Consider the following 19,253-nt stretch of genomic DNA (forward strand, 5'->3'; position numbering starts at 1 on the left):
AATATATTGTTAAAATTAACTTCATTTAATTCATTTTTCTTCCCTTTTCATTCATTCCATTTTACTTTCGAATACTGCTTAAAAATTTAAAATTACAGGCCGGGCGTGGTGGCTCACACCACTTTGGAGGCCAAGGCAGGCGGATCACCTGAGGTCGGGAGTTCAAGACCAGCCTGACCAACATGATGAAACCCCATCTTTATTTAAAAATTAAAAAAAAAAATTAAAAATAAAAATTAAATAATTTAAAATTACATCAAACTTAAAATTACATAAAATTACGTATGTGTCTCATGAGGTTTCTATTTCTGTTTCCTCCTTTGATTTCCTAGGACTACATCCCTAAGGTTCATATCCTCCAGTCTTTCTTGGCAAATGAAGAATAGCAACTTTGGAGTTTTCTTATCTCTTGACCACATCAGTAAGTCAAACTCCACAATACTACTATAAGAGTGAACTTAATAAAATGAGAATATTTTAATGGTTCTCCATCATCTACTGGATTAAGTTCAGACCTCAACTGGGCATACCATGCTCCTGATCTTTCACTGTTTCCTCGGCCCTGCTCTGACATGTTCTAGCAGGACAAACTCCTTTCTCATATAACTCTGCTAGTACTTCTGCTAGGAAAACCTTTCCTCCCTTTTTATTAATAATTAAGATGCAAAGCTTCTACCCATGTCATTTGTTTGTGTCTGGCCCCAGGCTTCGATGAAACAGGTGAAGGGCCTAGTCTGCAGGGAACTAAAGTTCAGATAGAGCTGAAACAAAAAATACTTAATTACTTCTTAGGACTATCAGTTTAGGAACAAGAGTTACAAAAACAAATGTTTTAAAATTCTTTTTTTCCCTTTAAAATACAAGATTTTTTTGTTTGGGGTATTTTTTTGTTTTTGTTTTGTTTGTTTTGTTTTTGAGACAGTCTCACTCTTTCACTCACACTGGAGTACAGTAGCATATTCTCAGCTCACCCCAACTTGCATCTCCTGGGTTCAAGCAATTCTCCTGCCTCAGCCTCTCAAGTTGCTGGGATTACAGGCGCCTGCCAACACATCTGGCTAATTTTTCTATTTTTTTTTTAGTAGAAACAGGTTTCACCATGTTGGCCAGTCTGGTCTCAAGTGATCCACCCACCTCAGACTCCCAAAGTGTTAGGATTACAGGGGTGAGCCACTGCACCTAGCCTAAAATATAGGTTCTAAGAAAGAGTCAAAGAATAGAACTTACCGAAAATGCTGGATATTGGGTACTATACACTGATGAGGCACTCTGACAATCTTTGGTATTCCTGTAGTCCCCGATGTATGTAGAACATAGGCTAAGCAATGCTCTAGCCTCAGATCCATGTGTTCTTCTGCTTTTTCTTCATTGACATGCTCAGAACTTACACTATTTCTTATTTTTTCTTTTTCATATTTCTCTTTTCCATCACTTAGCATCAAGTCCACCTCAGTATTTTTCCAGTGAAGTCTGAAGAGCACTAAGTCATTATGTTCTACTGTAAATGTATCACAGTTCAATGTTTCATGAAAAGATTTAAATTTCTGTGTGAAATGGGAGACAAAGTTTACAATATTGGTATATTAAAAAAACACTTTTTTAAATATAGAAATAATAGAAATACAGTCATCCTTCAGTATCTACTGGGGAATTGGTTCCAGGATCATCTCAGATACCAAAACCTGAAGATGAAGAAGTCCCTTATATAAAATGGTGCTGTATTTGCATATAAACCATGCACATCCTCCTATATACTTTATTTTTTAAATTTTATTTTTATTTTTATTTTTTTATTGCATTTTAGGTTTTGGGGTACATTTGAAGAACATGCAAGATAGTTGCATAGGTACACACATGGCAGTGTGATTTGCTGCCTTCCTCCCCTCCTATATACTTTAAATCATCTCTAGATTACTTATCACTAATACAAAACAAATGCTATGTAAATAGTTGCTATATTTTAAAATTTGTATTAGTTTTTAACTGTTGCATTGTTTTTTGTTGTTGTTTTTTCTGAATATTTTCTCTTTTTTTTTCTTGAGACAGAGTCTCACTCTGTTGCCCAGGCTGGAGTGCAGCAATATCATCTTAACTGACTGCAATCTCGAACTGTTGGGCTTAAGGGAACTTCCTGCTTCAGCCTCTTGAGTAGCTGGAACTACAGGTGTGCACCACCACACCCAGCTAGTTTTTTTATTTTTAGCAGAGACAAAATCTCACTATGTTACCCAAGCTAGTCTCAAACTCCTGGCCTCAAGTGATGTCCTGCCTCAATCTCCCAAAGTGCTGGGATTACAGGTGTGGGTCCCAAATGTTTTCAATCTACAGTTGGTTGAATCCATGGATGGGAAACCACCAGATACAGAGGGTCAACTGTATTCATTTAGTCATTCAACATGACTTTTTTTGTGGAGTACTTGCTATATACCCAGGGATAAAAAGACAAAACTCCAAGAGCAAAGTGCTGTACTTACTTTCAAAAACACCAGACATATAAAAGCAATTATAATGCAACGTGGTATGATAATGAAGCAGGCCTGAAATGTTAATGGGAACAGAGAATGCTGAATTTCACTCTGCCTAGAAGGTTAGAGATTGCTTCACAGGTAATATTTGTTATAAGTAGCTATTCTCCAAATAATGAAAATGGGCACGTTAGGCCAACAGCCAACATTGAGGATCTGACCTGGGAAAGCCGGTAGGTGAACATTAATCATTCCAATTAAGGTAAAGAAAAGGGGGTTGGGGTGGTAGAGGGAGGGTGAGTTGCGTTATTGATAGGAGATGAGATGCAAATCCTTAATAACTTTGTACACTCAGCACTAAGGAGTTTAGATCTTAACCCATAACTGACAGGATCCAACTGAAGGTGGCAATAGCATAGATTAGACTCTGTCAAGGACAGAATAATAAATGAGATAAGTAATAAGTGAGAACCATTTAATGAGTCTTTTGTGGTAATTCAGATATACTGTATGGTCCTGAACTACTATTCCATTGCAAGAGGAGTGGTTAGAAAGGGTCTATCAGCAAAGAACAAATAAGACATGGTGACCTTCTGGATATGGAGTGAGTCTAAGATAATTGTTAGGTTTCTGGCTCAGGTGATTTGGTGGATGGAGACAAATTAATGCAGAAGTGAGTTGGAAGAGATGATAAACTGAATTTGTACATGTTGAAAGTAAGGTTTCTTTAAATATATCTTTTTTGGTTGACAAAAACAGCTTAATGAAATATAATCTAAGTTTTCACATTAAATAAATCAACATAAATAATGAGAAAAAGGTTACAACCCAGAAGCCTACAGTGTTTCCTTTGTGTGTTTGGTATATGTATATGTATTGAGTAGGGGATGTGGAATGGCCTGTAATATTGAAAAAATTAAAGGCCTACATACTCTTCAGATCTAGCTCAAAACCATCCTTCCCCACTAAAATTCTACTATATCTATTAAATTATGTTTAATTAACTTAGGACAATTACCACACTATGTAGATGGTATAGGTTCAGGAGTATTAACTTTTCTCTCCAACTACAGTATAAAAAGGGGGAAGGCTTACATACCAATGCCCTCCCAATTATCCTGTCCTACTGCAAAGTTTCTCAACTTCAACACTACTGATATTTTGGACCAGATAATTCTTTGTGGAGTGCTGTCTTATACATGTAAGAATTTTAGCAGTATCCCTGGCCTCTACCCACTAGATTGCTAGTAGCAGCCCACTTCCATCATTACAATAAAAAATTTGTCTAGACATTGCCAGTTGGCCCAAGTTGACAACTACTACTTTAGTGGATGCTGGGTATACGTACAGTAGATGCTAAAAAATACTTACTAATTGGTCCTGTGCTAAATGAAAGAAGAACACTTACACTATCATCAAAATCATGGAAAAGGAAGCAAGGTTTTGCTATGCCCAACTTCTTACTAGCCATAAAGAATACCTTGATAGTGACAATTAATACTGATACTCAGCTACCTCTAATAAAATGTTCACTAAGTTTGCTAAAAAAAAAAAAAAAAAAAAAAGAAATATCACATCCTTATTTCAGTTTTGCTTACTTATGAACAATGGAATAACCAATCTGAGTAGTAGAGGAAACTGGCTACATACTAATAAATGTTTATTTTTAAAATATTTATTGACCAGGCCAGGCATGGTGGCTCATGCCTGTACTCCCAGCACTTTGGGAGGTTGAGGTGGGTAGATCACTTGAGGTTAGGAGTTCAAGACCAGCCTGGCCAACATGGTGAAATCCTGTCTCTATTTTAAAAAATATGTACAAAAATTAGCTGGGTATGGTGGCACACACCTGTAATTCCAGCTACTTGAGAGGTTGAGGCACAAGAACTGCTTGAACCTGGGAAGCAGAGGCTGCAGTGAGCTGAGATCACACTACTGCCCACTGTACTTCAACCTGGGTAACACAGTGAGACTCTGGCTCAAAACAAACAAACAAACAAAAACAAAACAAAACAAAAAAAGCTTTGATTCTCTAGAAAGTCCCCCATATATCTCAAGTTCTTGATACTTCTTACACACATACACACACACACACACACACACACACACACCACACACACACACAGCGGGGGGCGGGCAGGGAGGGGGAATGCATTTAAGTTACCCCAATACAAATTGGCTCATATAGAAAATGGGCAAAAACAGGCTACATTGAATATATTTTTATAATGTTCTTCCTCTTTAGTAAAAATGTCTTATAAATAAATTAATAAGAAGCACGGGCTGCATCTTGCCGAACATATAATACCAATTCGTGGCCCAAAAGCAGTGTTTCTTGGTTATATCTTTGGTTGACAATCATTTAAAAATAAAAAACAAGGCGGGGCGTGGTGGCTCATGCCTGTAATCCCAGCACTTTGGGAAGCCGAGGCGAGTTAATCCCAGCACTTAGGGAGTTCAAGACCAGGCTGACCAACATGGAGAAACCCCGTCTCTACTAAAAATACAAAAAAAAATTTTATTTTGCTCTTTAGTGAGTGGAGATCAAAGGTATTGCTAAATATCCTATAATGTATGGAACACTCCTCACAACAATTACTCAACCCTAAATGTCATAGTGCAAAGACTAAGAAACCCTGCCACATTTAGCAGACTTAGGAATCCAGAAGGGAGAAGGAAGGAATGCTTCAATTAAAAGATAAATGTAATACACACAAAAAACAATTGATACACCCAGACTTACATTAATTTGCTTTTTCTCAACAAGGATATACTTTAGATTACATTTTTTCATAAAATGAGTTGATAATGATGGTGGTGAATCTGGATCAATAGGTACATAAGCAGCTGGGACTTGGAGAATTCTAAAGAAACAAGTACATGGCATAGAATGTCTGTTAATTTAATATCTGTTTAAGCATTTCTATTTCTCTGTATCTTTATTTTTTTGTAGCAGCATAAAAATGGTTTCTGGAGCACTTTATTGCTGATAAGAAATTCCCAATGTTTTCATTGACACATAATTGGTTATAAACACTGACATTTTATCTTTTCTTAATAAAAATTCTGAGTATTTACTATGTTAAATTCTTATCAATTAATATAGAGAAATATAAGATTTTTTTAAAGTTAAGCATTTTAAGTAGTTTCAGGTATACTTTAAGGAGGCTAGATCTTTGCACATAGTAAATTGTCAATAAATTTTGTCAATGATTGAGTGAAAGTAAATTGTTGTTGTTTGTTTTTGTTTATTTGTTTTATAGAGATGGGATCTTGTTAAGTCACCAACTCCAGGCCTTAAATAATACTCCAGCTTCAGCCTCCCAAAGTGCTGGGATTTACGGCCATGAGCCACTGGGCCCAGCCAAAAGTAAATCTTTGAACATCTTTTGCCTTATACTTAATTTAATGAGTATATAAATAATTAAATTACTAAATAATTAACGTACTAAGGCACATATCATAGAATGAATAAACTTCTCTATTTCTTTGGCAGTTTATATTTATTGAAGAATTCTAGAATAGAAATCACTATATGAGGATAATATTCTAGAACAATTTAAATGATAGAACATTTTGCAAATATTTGTTGGAATAGTGCCTTCCAATGGGTTCATATTTCAATCTATATCAACTATTTTCCAAAACTCTAATTTGCTGATTTATTGAATACCTCAGTGCCTAAAATTTCAATTGCAGGCAAAAAAGATAGTCATGATGTCTGTGAAATCCTTGTTTTCTTTTACCTAACAGCAAAGTGTTATAATTGTTTTAACAGATTAATGAAGCCCTTATATTTTGGAGATACTAAAATGTTCTATTAGTGAAAACTTCTAGTCTCTCCTATAATTAATCTAAATAATTAAATCAAATTAAATTAAATTATAATTAAATTATAGTATAATTTAAATTATAATTAATTATAATAAATAATTTAGAATAATTAATTTAAATAATTAAAAATAATACTAGGGGAAATGTGAGCTCTTCTAGCCTCTCTATAATTGACCAAACAATACAGAAAAATCCAATAGTAAACAGAACAGTAACTTGTAATATACTCTATTAAAAAAATTACGTTAGCTTAGAGTAACATCAAATGTATAGTTCTAAAATATATTACCCTAAAATCCAAGAGGGTAAGTCTATCCCAGGTTGGCAGTAGAGACCAATTTCCCGAATCCCTTGAAAGTCACAGTGTAACAGCAGAAAATTTGATAATTCAGAAGCAGCATTAACCACAGTCTTGTAGGTGTAGTAAACTGGAAGCTGGTTGTTGCATTCATCAAAACATACAGCTATTCTGTCCACACAAGAGGAGGCAGCCTTATGCACCAATTCCTGAAGAGTCATTTCACTGAAGTTTATCTAAATATGTTTGTAGCAGAGAACCCTGTGTAAGTAGTAGAGGGAGAGGGAGTTTTAGAGAGCTCGGTGGAAGGACAGGGAGAAACTTCTCTACAATCACGTCTCACAAAAATAATTATATCAAAGATACACAAATGAAGAATCTCTGAATTTATGAAATGTCTATGGTAACTTTAGTGAGAACAATGAGGATGAAAATTAACTACATCAACCTATGCTGGATCAGAGCTTGAAAAATCTTTGGGAGGGGAGTGGTATACACAGATGAGAATAAAGCAGGTAAAAATGGAAACTTCTCTCTCAACTGACCACAATGTAAATATGGAATATATAAAAAATTAATAAATAAAATTTAAAAGACCCCACACTTAATTTTTTCACTTTCCTTCAGTAACTGTTACAGATTGGTTAAGATAAAGTAGTGAAAATCTTGTATGGTTACTAACATAGCCAGGTGTGGTGGCTCACACTTGTAATCCCAACACTTTGGGAAGTTGAGGTGGGTGGATGACTTGAAGTCAGCAGTTCAAGACCAGCCTGGCCAACATGGTGAAACCCTATCTCTACTAAAAATACAAAAATTAGCTGGGGGTGGTGGCATGTGCCTATATTCCCAGCTACTCTGGAGGCTGAGGCAGGAGAATGGCTTGAAACTAGGAGGCAAAGGCTGCAGTGAGCTGAGATGGCACCACTGCACTCCAGCCTGGGTGACAGGGCAAGATTCCATCTCAAAATAAATAAATAAAATAAAATGACTAAGGTAAATAAAGTTTGCTTTTAGATTCCAGTGGGAACTAAACTCAGATGAAAGCAAAATCAATCTCTGACAGAAGAAAGTAAAAAATCCTATTCCTATTCATTCAGTTTTAGACCACTACACATACATAAAAACAGTGCTTATTACTATTATAATACTAATATTTTGCTAAAGTCATGTTGTATAATTAAGAAGTAAACTCTTCATATTTTACAGTTTATTTGATTTTTAAATTCCCAATAAATTCATTTAGACTCTAAATGTAGTATTACAACTCAATAAAGCATTATATCAATGCAATGTTCTCTGGGTTTCTTAATGCAGATTATATTAAAAGAAGATTTGAAACAGTATTTCAAGAAAGAAACACTCGAAATCAATGGTAAAAAAAAAAAAAACTCACAGTGTTTCCTTGAAGGTAAAGGTGATTTTTTTTCCTTCTCTCAACTCTATTTTCCATATTTTAAAGCAAATAAGACTTATTAAATAGACTACTTAGTAAAGTTTTTGTTTGTTTGCTTGTTTGTTTGAGACAGAGTCTCTCACTCTGTTCCCCAGGCTGGAGTGCAGTGGCATGATCTTGGCTCACTGCAACCTCTGCGTCCCTGGTTCAAGCGATTGTCCCACTTCAAGCTCCCGAGTAGCTGGGATTACAAGTGTGTGCCACCACGGCCAGCTAATTTTTGTTTCCGTTCTTTTTTTTTTTTTTTTTTTTAAGTAGAAACAGGGTTTCTGTGTTGGCCAGGTTGGTCTTGAACTCCTGACCTCAAGTGATCCATGTGCCTTGGCTTCCCAAAGTGCTGGGATTACAAGCGTGAGCCACCGCACCCAGCCTAGTCAAGTTTTGTTTTGTTTTCTTTAATTTGTTCACACCTATTTGAACTGATTTCCTGACTCAAAATTTTCATTCATATCAACTAATTAACATCGGTTAGGGAAAAAAAGAATCCTAAAGAGAGTAAAATGAACCAATAACTGCCGAGATCCTTAAGTTTGAAAATGTTGTGATTTCTAAAGTTTAAACATATAAGGCAACTTTAGTACTTACATTATTTATTTTGGTAAGCATTTCTATAAATACTAGCTCTTTTTTATGCACAAGATACAATTTTTAAGCTTTCCTCAGACATACAAATGATTATTATGTAAATATAAAGAAGACCTTCTACAGCACGAGCTCAAATTATGAGGAATGAGTTTATTTGGCAACATACAAGGTAGTGCAGAAGGACACCTACACATCTATACGATAATTAAGATGCTTCTCTTCTTTTAATTTTCAGTTTCCCAATGGTTGCTACAGAGATTTACGGTAAAATCCATTCTTATTGTCTCAGGTTTTCATTTTCATTCATTGAATCAAGTAACATTCTCTCTAATAGAGAGTACTATACTTATTCATGCCCAAATGTTTGAGACCTTAAAAAGGAAAAAAAAAAAAAAAAAAAGAGCAAACTCTGGTAAGATTTTATATGTAATAGGAATAAATTTAAGATATTTGCTACTTTACAACTGTAGAAGCTGCTATTTAGTCACCAGAGATCATAAGAGTGTCAACAAATTCTATTGCTCTGGGGACTCTCTCTAGGTCACTGGCTGTTTTAAAGATGAACAAATAATCGAGAAACTTTATTTTCCCAATCCACTTGCTTCTTAATTTACGGTATGCAACGAGTAACAATGCACTTTAGAGAGCTTCCTAAACATTCTTTCTTGGCTCTTCGAAACCACTCTAGGAGGTAGCGGAGCACACTTACTTCCATTTGAATAGAGGGGCAGAGGGTCGGAGGTTCGTGACTCAGGAGTGTACACACAGGTCAGGGTTAGTCTGAACCGCACCAGCACGCCAGACCCGAACGTATCAAATCCGAGACCAGGCAGTGGTCCTGAAGATGAGCAAATCTATGCGGAAGCCAGGCCTGGCGGCACTTCGCCTCCCTCATACAGAACCCGCGCCGGACACCGCGCCCTGCCGCGACTCACTTAGCAAGTCTCGCAGATTAGGTTTAATCGCATTCGGACCTTTCCTCAACAGCTCCTCGAGGACGCTTCTCGCCTGGAAAGAGCCACTCCCCCGAAGCCGTAAAGCTGCCCCAGAGCGCGTCTCCTTACGTAAATCTTTCGCGTCGCCGCGTGACGTCAGTGCGACGCGCCAACTTGAGAGAAGAGCTCGGTAGGCTTTTTAACTTTTGGTTGTCCGCTCCGGCGCTCCCTGGGGTTGCGCCTGGTCTCGGACCGGGTTTGCAAGGACTTTGGAGCTGACCAGCTTGGAGCCATAACTCTTTCGTACTTGCCAAAAAGCTCTGGGCAAGACTCTTGAATTTTGAGCCACAGGTGAAAATAAAAGCATCGCGTACAGTTGGTGTTAAGAGAGATGAAATCATTGTGAAATAAGAGAGTTATTGGCCTTCATTCAACCAGTGACATTTTCTGAAAACTTGCTGGAGATATGGCTGCAGCAGTGACGCCTGTAAACGAGATTCCTGTTACCATGATGCTGACATTTTAATTGAGAAGCAGATTGAAACGATAACAAAGGAATTTGGAGCTTTTACTAGGACCTGTAAAGAAATTAAAGCAGGTCCGAGATGGAGTTTTGTAAACTATGTGCCAGAATAGACGTTTTTGTTTCCAAGGGAATCGTTAACAGTTGGGGACATGTCAATTATTACAGTCAGTATTAAGGGCAATAACAGTGGTGTTTTAAAGCTACTACCTGATGGCAGAGTAATCGGGATTTTTTGTTCGGAGGGGGTTAGCCAGGGGAAGGACTGCGAGAACAGCTCTGCATCAAAACATTGCGTGGAAAAAAAAAAAAAAAGCATAGGACGCTCTCGCAGCCATAGTTGTTGGTGACAAGAAAACTGTGGCACTAATCTAAGCAAAAAATATCTCTACATGGCAACTATACTTTTCCAAGATGTACCATGGGCTACTCAAACTAACACAGCCTAATTTATTTATGTATTTAGGTTGGAAGCGGGCAAACGTGTATTTTGTCTATGTTTATGTATTGGGATGACACCATCGTCCAGCCAGCCAGTTAACAACCTTCCCACTTTCTTACCTTACATCCAATTAGACCCTATGTCCTCTGGTTACCAGTCTCGAGACCATCACCCAGCTTGCCAGCGGTGATGTTTTAAAAGATTCCAGATTCCTGGACTCCATCCCCAAAGGTTCATCCTCTAGTTTTCTAATGAGGGGCCTAGAACCTGTGTTTTTTAAATGTCATGCATCGCCATTACTACTTCAGTTCAGGTCTTCTTGGTCAGCCTTTTCCTAAAACGTTTTCAGTTTTGTTTGCCTCTAATTGACTCAAAATTGCTGCCAAAATGATTGTTTTATTCAGTATCATCTTCCAACTCTCTGATATTGATATCTTTTTAAAATCTTTCTTCCCTTGCAGTATCTATTTTCCTCAAGTTTCCTCTTTTTCTTTCTTCTGTTGCTTTTGTGATCTATCTTTCATATTAGGCTTTTCTAGGATGTCTGGTGGTCCTTATCTGCTTGTATTTAAGTGGGGGGATATTTAAAAGTTGATGGGAAGCTCTTGAGTCCGTGGGACATTTGTTGAAAATCAAGTGGGAGAGGAAGAGGGGTATGGAGGGTGGGGTATGTCTCAGAAATTAGGACAATTTTCACTTAATTCTCTTATTTTAGGTGCTTGGTGTCCTCCAATAGAGATCTCATTTTACTTCTGAACAACAATTTTTAAAAAGCCTTCAGAATAAGGCTGGGGGTGGCATAAAGGATGTAACACTCTCCTAAAAGAACTTCCAGTGCTTTTAGTTACCCTCTTGACTTCTACTTCAAGAAACCAATTTCTAAGCTTTTTAGGGGGTTCTGTGATACAAATAGAATTGCTTGTTGGTTTTGCTCACTGGGGGTTTAGAATTCAACTTTTTCAAGTCAACTGAGCCCTTTGCTATTGATTCCATAATTTTATTTTCTTTTTTTTTTTCTATTTCTGTTACCCAAAATCACATCCTGAATAGAATTTTATTTTCACTATTCCTTTTATTTAACCCTCAATGGTTTAAGACTCTTTAAAATTCCTGTTAATCATTTTCAGGGAGTCTTAGGGGGCAATATGTAGAACACTATGTTTAAGACAGCATTTTTACATGATAATTCAGGGTGATCATTCTAAAACAGACCAAAACAGTCATAGCATTCTTCTGCTATGAAATAAGAAGCTTCAATAATCCCTCATTGCCTACATAACATTCAGACTCTTCAGCTATGGAAACAAGATAGTTCATTTTCTTTCTAGCCTGATCTCTCACAGCAGGCCACTGCTCCCCCACCCATCTTCCACATTCCCCATACCTGTTACTGTAAACTCTAGTTATATTGAGAGGCTAGTAAGAGTTCTGAACATACAAAGTCCTTATCTTGTTTCCACACCTGTTTTGGGTGGCCCCAGGCTGAAATACCCTTCTCTCTCTATGCCTGCTTGATGAAAATACAGCTTAAACATCACTTCCTCAGTGATGCCTTTCTTCAAGCCCTAAAGAATAATTTATCCAAACTCTCCCAAACTCCATCCCATGAATTCACCATACTATCGGTAGGGGTCATTTGTCATGGGACCTGCAAATTCTTGCTGGGTTTGCCAAGAATGTGAGGTCCTAACTGCTCTTTACCCAGGTCATTTTTCAGGATTGTTTGGGATGATCAGTTTCATAGCTGAAGTATTCTTCCCGAAGAGTAGGCTTCGTTCCACTTAAATACAAAATTAGTAAACTCAGTGTTCCTCTCCTGTAATATAACCCACTGACTGCATGTGCAGACATCCATGGAGGCCCATCTTCATCATCCCAGTGGGACTTGGGGGACATGGAAAACTGGCATCCACATGAAGTTCTGGCTTCTGCTTTTGCCATGAGTTACAAAGTTCTCTGTCACTGACCCAGAAATCCAGGGCTACTGCCATAAAAAACAGCTAACAGGCTTTCTTATTAACTTTGAAATAGGTTTCAATTCCAGACCCTTCCCAGACAGCAACATACATGTCTTACAGCAGGGTTTCTATGTTGCATTCTTAAAGTTTGGGCATGGTGGCTCGCACCTGTAACCCCAGCACTTTGGGAAGCCAAGGCAGGTTGATCATGAGGTCAAGAGATTGAGACCATCTTAGCCAACATGGCAAAACCCCGTCTCTACTAAAAATACAAGTTAGCTGGTCATGGTGACACACACCTGTAGTCCCAGCTACTCAGGAGGCTGAGGCAAGAGAATCGCTTTAACTTCGGAGGCGGAGGTTGCAGTTAGCTGAGATCATGCCATTGCACTCCAGCCTAGTGACAGAGCAATAAAAAGAAAGAAACCTCACTCTTTGCTCTAACAGTAACAAGGGTGATGTCAGCCCAAACTTAGATAAGCAGTTGCTAGGCAGATGTCTTTGTAGATGTATGTGTGTGTGGTTTGTGGTATGTTGTGTGTATGAGTGTGTTGTGTTTAAGGTTGTGGTGGCCTTTGTGCAGGTTGTAAATTTTTTTTGGCTTTTGATAGTTCTTATTAACTGTATGTGAATGAGAACCCTTCCCCTTCATGGCCTTTCCTGGCTCCATCTGTCAGGGTTTTAACACAAGTGACTCTACTTTGAATCTGACAACTTTCCCATTTCCCCTTTTGATCAAGGTCTTTCTCAAAAGCATCACTGATCAGTAATCCTGTATTTAGGTTTTGATGTCCCTTGGTGCCAGTCTGCCCCCATGCTGAAGGGAGTCATTGGTAACTAGGAATTAGTATCGAAAGCCTTTAGCCACATTTGACCAACAAAAGAGGTTTGGAGGGAGTGGATCTCAGGATAAATCTACCTGGAGTCCATTGCTAAGTTCAATTTTGTCTGTTCCATAGGCACTGGCTATCATCTCAAAGTGCTGGTGAAGGATATTAACAATGGTAGTCTGTGATTGCTGCATAATAAAGTTTACTATGTTGTGTTCAATATAAAACCTAACCCCCAGCTCTGCTTAAAATTAACTAATTCCCTATAAAACTTACCTTATCTTTTCTCCCACATTCTCAGCAAAGTTCCCAGGCATCTCAAGACTCCTGTTTTTCTTACTGAACAGCTGCCAGGTCACAGGGCAAAATAACACCCAAAGAATAATGTGTTTCTCAAAATGATATTTTTCTTTTCTTTCTTTTTTTTTTTTTGAGACGGAGTTTCGCTCTTGTTACCCAGGCTGGAGTGCAATGGTGCGATCTCGGCTCACCGCAACCTCCGCCTCCTGGGTTCAGGCAATTCTCCTGCCTCAGCCTCCTGAGTAGCTGGGATTACAGGCACGCGCCACCATGCCCAGCTAATTTTTTGTATTTTTTGTATTTTTTTTTTTTGAGACGCAGTTTCGCTCTTGTTACCCAGGCTGGAGTGCAATGGCGCGATCTCGGCTCACCGCAACCTCCGCCTCCTGGGTTCAGGCAATTCTCCTGCCTCAGCCTCCTGAGTAGCTGGGATTACAGGCACGTGCCACCATGCCCAGCTAATTTTTTGTATTTTTAGTAGAGACAGGGTTTCACCATGTTGACCAGGATGGTCTTGATCTCTCGACCTCGTGATCCACCCGCCTCGGCCTCCCAAAGTGCTGGGATTACAGGCTTGAGCCACCGCGCCTGGCCAATTTTTTGTATTTTTAGTAGAGACGGGGTTTCACCATGTTGGCCAGGATGGTCTCGATCTCTTGACCTCGTGATCCACCCGCCTCGGCCTCCCAAAGTTCTGGGATTACAGGCTTGAGCCACCGCGCCCAGCCAAAATGATATTTTTCTAATGTACCATACATCACAAGACAGTTTACAAATTAATTTTTCTTTGTTCTGGCTTCTGTAAACCTGTTAGCTACTATGTCATCCTAGATGTATGAAAGTACCCCATTTTCTTTGTCCTGGGCTCAGCCTTGGGATGTTAATCCGCTGAGCTGGTGGCCACCTAAATAAAATCTTCATTTCACCCATTGGTCTCTCTGATCTCCTGAATATTCTGCAATACTGGGACAGCATTATTCTGTTAGGGGTTGCATTTCTGTGCAAATTTGACAAGAAACAGGTATAAAGTTCTTTAAAAAAAAAAACAAAAAAAAAGGGCCAGGTGCAGTGGCTCATGACTGTAATCCAGCACTTTGGGAAACTGAAGCAGACGAATCACCTGAGGTTAGGAGTTCGGTTGGTGAAACCCTGTCTCTACTAAAAATACAAAAATTAGCTGGGCATGATGGCACATGCCTATAATCCCAGCTACTTGGGAGTCTGAGGCAAGAGAATCGCTCAAACCAGGGAGGTAGGGGTTGTGGTGAGCTGAGATTGCATCATTGTACTCCAGCCTGGACAAGAGGGAAACTCTGTCTCAAAAAAAAAAAAAAGGAAATACAAAGTAAAATTAATATTAATATGACCAGTTATAATTAATAGTAGCAATCTCAGCATAATGGTTTTGAGCCATGAACCTAGGCTTAAAGGCAACCAACTGAATAAATCAAATGACTATGAGGAATGAGGTGAGACCTGTTATACCATGTGGCCTATTTTCATATTTTGTGTACATAAATTCCCCAAAGGAATTTATCCAGGTACAGCACGTAGCATGAGCAAAAGCACAGACATCTCTTTGTTTAGCTGGTAGGCAGCAATCCTACTATTTAGCATTCCATGACTGGTTTGAATTAAAGGAGAGAGAGCTAACTCTGTTTTAAAAAAGACCATTAGTACAATTTGAACAAAAAGTTTACTGGGGATGCTGCCAATGTTATGGTGGACTAAAAGATTTGTTAGGTCAGGTTCTGTCAAGTCACTCACAATATCTACTGATTGTGAAATTTCAATTACACCATTATCCTGCCAAATGAAAGAGTTATGCATAAACAAGGAAAAATTAAGAGGGGCAACAGAGTCATTATCATGGGGACTTATGTTCCATCATCTTGGGAAAAGCTGCCCACAGCATGAAGATTTTTTTTTTTTTTTTTTTTTTTTTTTTGAGACGGAGTTTCGCTCTTGTTACCCAGGCTGGAGAGGCTGGAGTGCAAGGGCGCGATCTTGGCTCACCGCAACCTCCGCCTCCTGGGTTCAAGCAATTCTCCTGCCTCAGCCTCCCGAGTAGCTGGGACTACAGGCATGTGCCACCATGCCCAGCTAATTGTCTCGCTCTGTCACCAGGCTGGGGTTCAACGGCATGATACCAGCTGACTGAGATCTCCACCTTCCAGTTTCAAGCGAGTCTCCTGCCTCAGCCTCCCAAATAGCTGGGACTACAGGTGCGCACCATCATGCCCAGCTAATTTTTGTATTTCTAGTAGAGATAGGGTTTCACCATGTTGGCCAGGATGGTCTCTATCTCTTGACCTCATGATCTGCCCGCCACAGCCTCCCAAAGTGTTGGGATTACAGGCGTGAGCCATCATGCTCGGCCAGTGTTAACTTTTCATTCTGGTTTACAGCTTGAATGTCTCCTTTTATAGCATTGGGCAGTTTTGTGAACCTTTGAGCATGAGATTTCTCCCTTTTGAGCTTGGGCTTTAAGAACGTAACAGGTCTCATTTTAAGTAATTCCATGGGAGAAAGCTGGATTGGAGGAACCTAAAGAATTAAAGATCCACTCCAGTGACCAGGGTTTACCTAGTTACACAGAAATTTTCTTAACACTGGGAGGTGCCCTACTAGTAATCTTTCCTGTCTGTGACCAGTTTATCCTGAGAATGGGAGACTTTTTCTTTGGATACCTTCAATATGAAGTATGCAGTATTTTCAGAGTGGCACCTTTCACTTAGTTAATACTCATTTACATTCCTTTCATGTCACTCAATGGCCTGATTGCTCATTTCTTTTAAGCATTGAATAATATTCTATTGTCTGTATGTACTACAGTTTATTCATTTACCTACCCAACTCCACACTTTGAAAATCTAATCCTCCTCTTCCATGACACGCTCTTTCCCCATAGTGCTCCCAAAGAACTTGCCACTACTGTGGTGCTTACTTAGTATTGCATTTCTAATTACTTTATTTGTCCCTCACTGTCAATGAGCAGTTTTGCCTGGTTCATAAGAGATGGCCTATTTACTGAAACACCTGGATCAGAGAAATAATATATGACTAGCTGGTAACAAGAACAGCCTGGAAGTTGTCTTCATGCTGTTTACCATAATGCACTAAGTAAAAGTCACTATGAAAAAAAAAAAAAGCATACACATATATTTAAACATACTTATTACACATATTTGTCCACAAGGCATCACAAAGAAGTCACAAAAAGTAGGCTTAGTTTAGCTCACAATATAAATCCCATGAAAACACATTTTTCATCTCTGTAGTTTATAATACTCTACTTATATAAATTTAAAGCAGTTAAACATCACTTGAAATTAAATTGGTAAAAAACGAAAAACAAAAAAAACTTCAGAAAATTGTGAAGTAAAAGGCCATGATGGAGAAATATTAAGCAATCTGTAGAATTATCAGACTGTCCCAGTATTATTTTCCTTTACAAAAGCATCTCAGTAAAACAAAATAAAAACTACAGAAAACACAAAGGTAAAATCAGAGATTTTGGTTTAGTATTTTCCCTGAGTCTCTTGTTTTAAAAATCAAAGTAAGGCCAGTTCAAGATTGACCCACAGGTCTCGCCTCCTCCATGCTGCCATGGGGAATACATTTCAGACAAGAGGCTACACATGCTGAGGTGGTCCCAGGGCTTTATTCAAATGCCAATTTGCCCGTGTCACTGCCACAGGGTTATCTGACCCACTGGTGCACGTGGGCTTAAAGAGCTGTCAAGATTTTATCTTGGCCTGTTATAACATAACATGTGAGACTATATACCAAAGGAAGACAAACAGTTTCAGTTACTAATAAATATTAAATTTCTAAATGGATCTGGACACTATATACATCAAATTGTGGTAACATAACAGAAACAAAGACTTTTACGTTTAAAAGTTCTTACATAAACAGGGGTTTGGGGTCAGGTCATCTTAAACTTCTAAATCTCAGATGTTACAAGAAAAAGCTTCCAAAAAGAAATCAATTTCATTAGATCTTAATAAAGTAGAAAAAAATGATTACGATACTTGGACTAGGATTATAAATTGATACTTCCCCAAAGTGGTTGTCACTTTGACCCTTAAACAAAATTGGCCCCTATTGTGTCTCTACTTGATCACTTAATTGCAACAATATGTATGTGTACATCTACATGTATATATGCTTGCAAGTGATCAAGCACTTCATTAAAAAAGCATATGATAATTAATTAAATTAAGGATAAAAAGTTTGTTTGAATCGAAAAATTTGGTTTTTGTTTCAAATGTACCAGGTTACTTGTTGAGCTTATACTATCAGAGCACTAAATACTATGAATCACATTTTCTAGTCAAATGTAAGAAAAACTTTTTCACAGATTTTTACAACCCTTTTTAGGACACCTCAAAGAGAGATGGCAAAGATCTGCCAATTTATGTTTCCTTCCATTATAATGAAATCTTAATTGTAAACCAGTTTCAAAAAAGTTAATAATTATTAGCTTTTCAAACACTAAGAAGCATGAGCTGCCCTAAAATTAGAGGTGAAATGATGCCTCTACTCACTTATTCACATTTCTATTAACTATTTAATTTAATAATATAAGTATCCCATTGCACATGTGGGGAAACTGAGGCACCACAGCTTATATTTTGTTTTTTTGTTAGTTTTTTAAAAGACATGTCTACAGTTAGGGAAGCCAAGGTCACAACTACAGACAGAACTGTAGAGGCTAGACACCCATGAGGTATAATGTATTCTATTCAAATTTTGTGTGAAACGTTACATTTAACTCACCTGTCTTGTTGGCATCACCTCTCCTATCTTAACTCTAACTTCTTGCAAACCCTTTAAAGCATGGACTTGGCAAATGTCAATGACTACCTGCCTTCTCTGACCAGGTTAAAAAGGCTAGCCAATGCTTGTGTAAAAAAAGAACACCACATATTATTGTATTATATGCAATTAGAAATGTTCAGTTATCGCACTTTGGTATCCTTTTCGGAAAAAAAAACCTCAAAACTTAAAAAGGTAAACATAATCATGGCATTTTACATTGTACCAACTGAGTAACAGTAAATAAATGAGGTGTGACCACTCTAACTTCTTGACCAACTTTCTATATTGAAATAACACATCCAACCCTACCAGCTACCATTCCAATTCTACAGGATATTTTCCAGTGAGACAAGCTGTACAATGACCACTCCTTTCAAAACATTCCACACCATTTCCATTTTCTTGGATCATAATGTCATGCTTCTTCTCTTTTTGTTTTTTAAATTTTATCCCTTCTTGTACAGATGAAACCAGTCCTTCTACTGACAGATACACAACACTGTTTGCTCCTAAAGGGAAAAAGAGGAAAAAATTAAAATGGAATGAGAATTCCTTTAGAAAGGAAGAAATGCTTCAAAAGAGAATGGTTACAAACAGAATAAGCTAGGATAAAAATTTCTCCTTAAGCCTTTCTTTTTTAAAAAAAGGAAAAAACAAATCAATAAAACTCGGTTCCTTTATTTTTAAAATTTTAAATTGGAATCTAAGGGATAACAGTCTGAAACAGCAGAGAAGGCTTCAAGTCTAAAATGCAATTAGAGGGCTTTGGGCATAATATTCTTAATTGAGAAAATGGAATT

General features: G+C 37.9%; 2 protein-coding genes across 8 annotated transcripts in view; both read right to left on the minus strand.

Annotated features, from left to right (window-relative positions):
- Positions 1-9,720, minus strand: part of AASDH (aminoadipate-semialdehyde dehydrogenase) — a 39,121-nt gene extending 29,401 nt beyond the window's left edge. The window contains exons 1-5 of one of the 7 annotated variants that reach the window (XM_074396165.1): positions 9,574-9,714; positions 8,829-9,009; positions 6,589-6,858; positions 5,209-5,329; positions 1,228-1,544 (exon numbers count right to left, since the gene is read on the minus strand). In XM_074396165.1, the coding sequence (XP_074252266.1) occupies positions 1,228-1,544; positions 5,209-5,329; positions 6,589-6,818 (668 nt within the window). In that variant the 5' untranslated portion in view covers positions 6,819-6,858; positions 8,829-9,009; positions 9,574-9,714. Of the gene's footprint in view, positions 1-1,227; positions 1,545-5,208; positions 5,330-6,588; positions 6,859-8,828; positions 9,010-9,347 lie in introns of all 7 variants that reach the window. The other 6 variants (XM_074396164.1, XM_074396167.1, XM_003933602.3 and 3 more) reach the window with 6 other exon arrangements.
- A 7,045-nt stretch (positions 9,721-16,765) lies between these two features.
- The window catches only part of PPAT (phosphoribosyl pyrophosphate amidotransferase), a 44,442-nt gene continuing 41,954 nt past the window's right edge, over positions 16,766-19,253 (minus strand). Inside the window, exon 11 of the mRNA XM_003933604.4 lies at positions 16,766-18,962. Coding sequence (XP_003933653.1) covers positions 18,766-18,962 — 197 coding nt within the window. The 3' untranslated portion in view covers positions 16,766-18,765. The remainder of the gene's footprint in view (positions 18,963-19,253) is intronic.

This window comes from Saimiri boliviensis, chromosome 3 (assembly GCF_048565385.1).
Source record: "Saimiri boliviensis isolate mSaiBol1 chromosome 3, mSaiBol1.pri, whole genome shotgun sequence".
Classification (NCBI taxonomy): Eukaryota; Metazoa; Chordata; class Mammalia; order Primates; family Cebidae; genus Saimiri; species Saimiri boliviensis.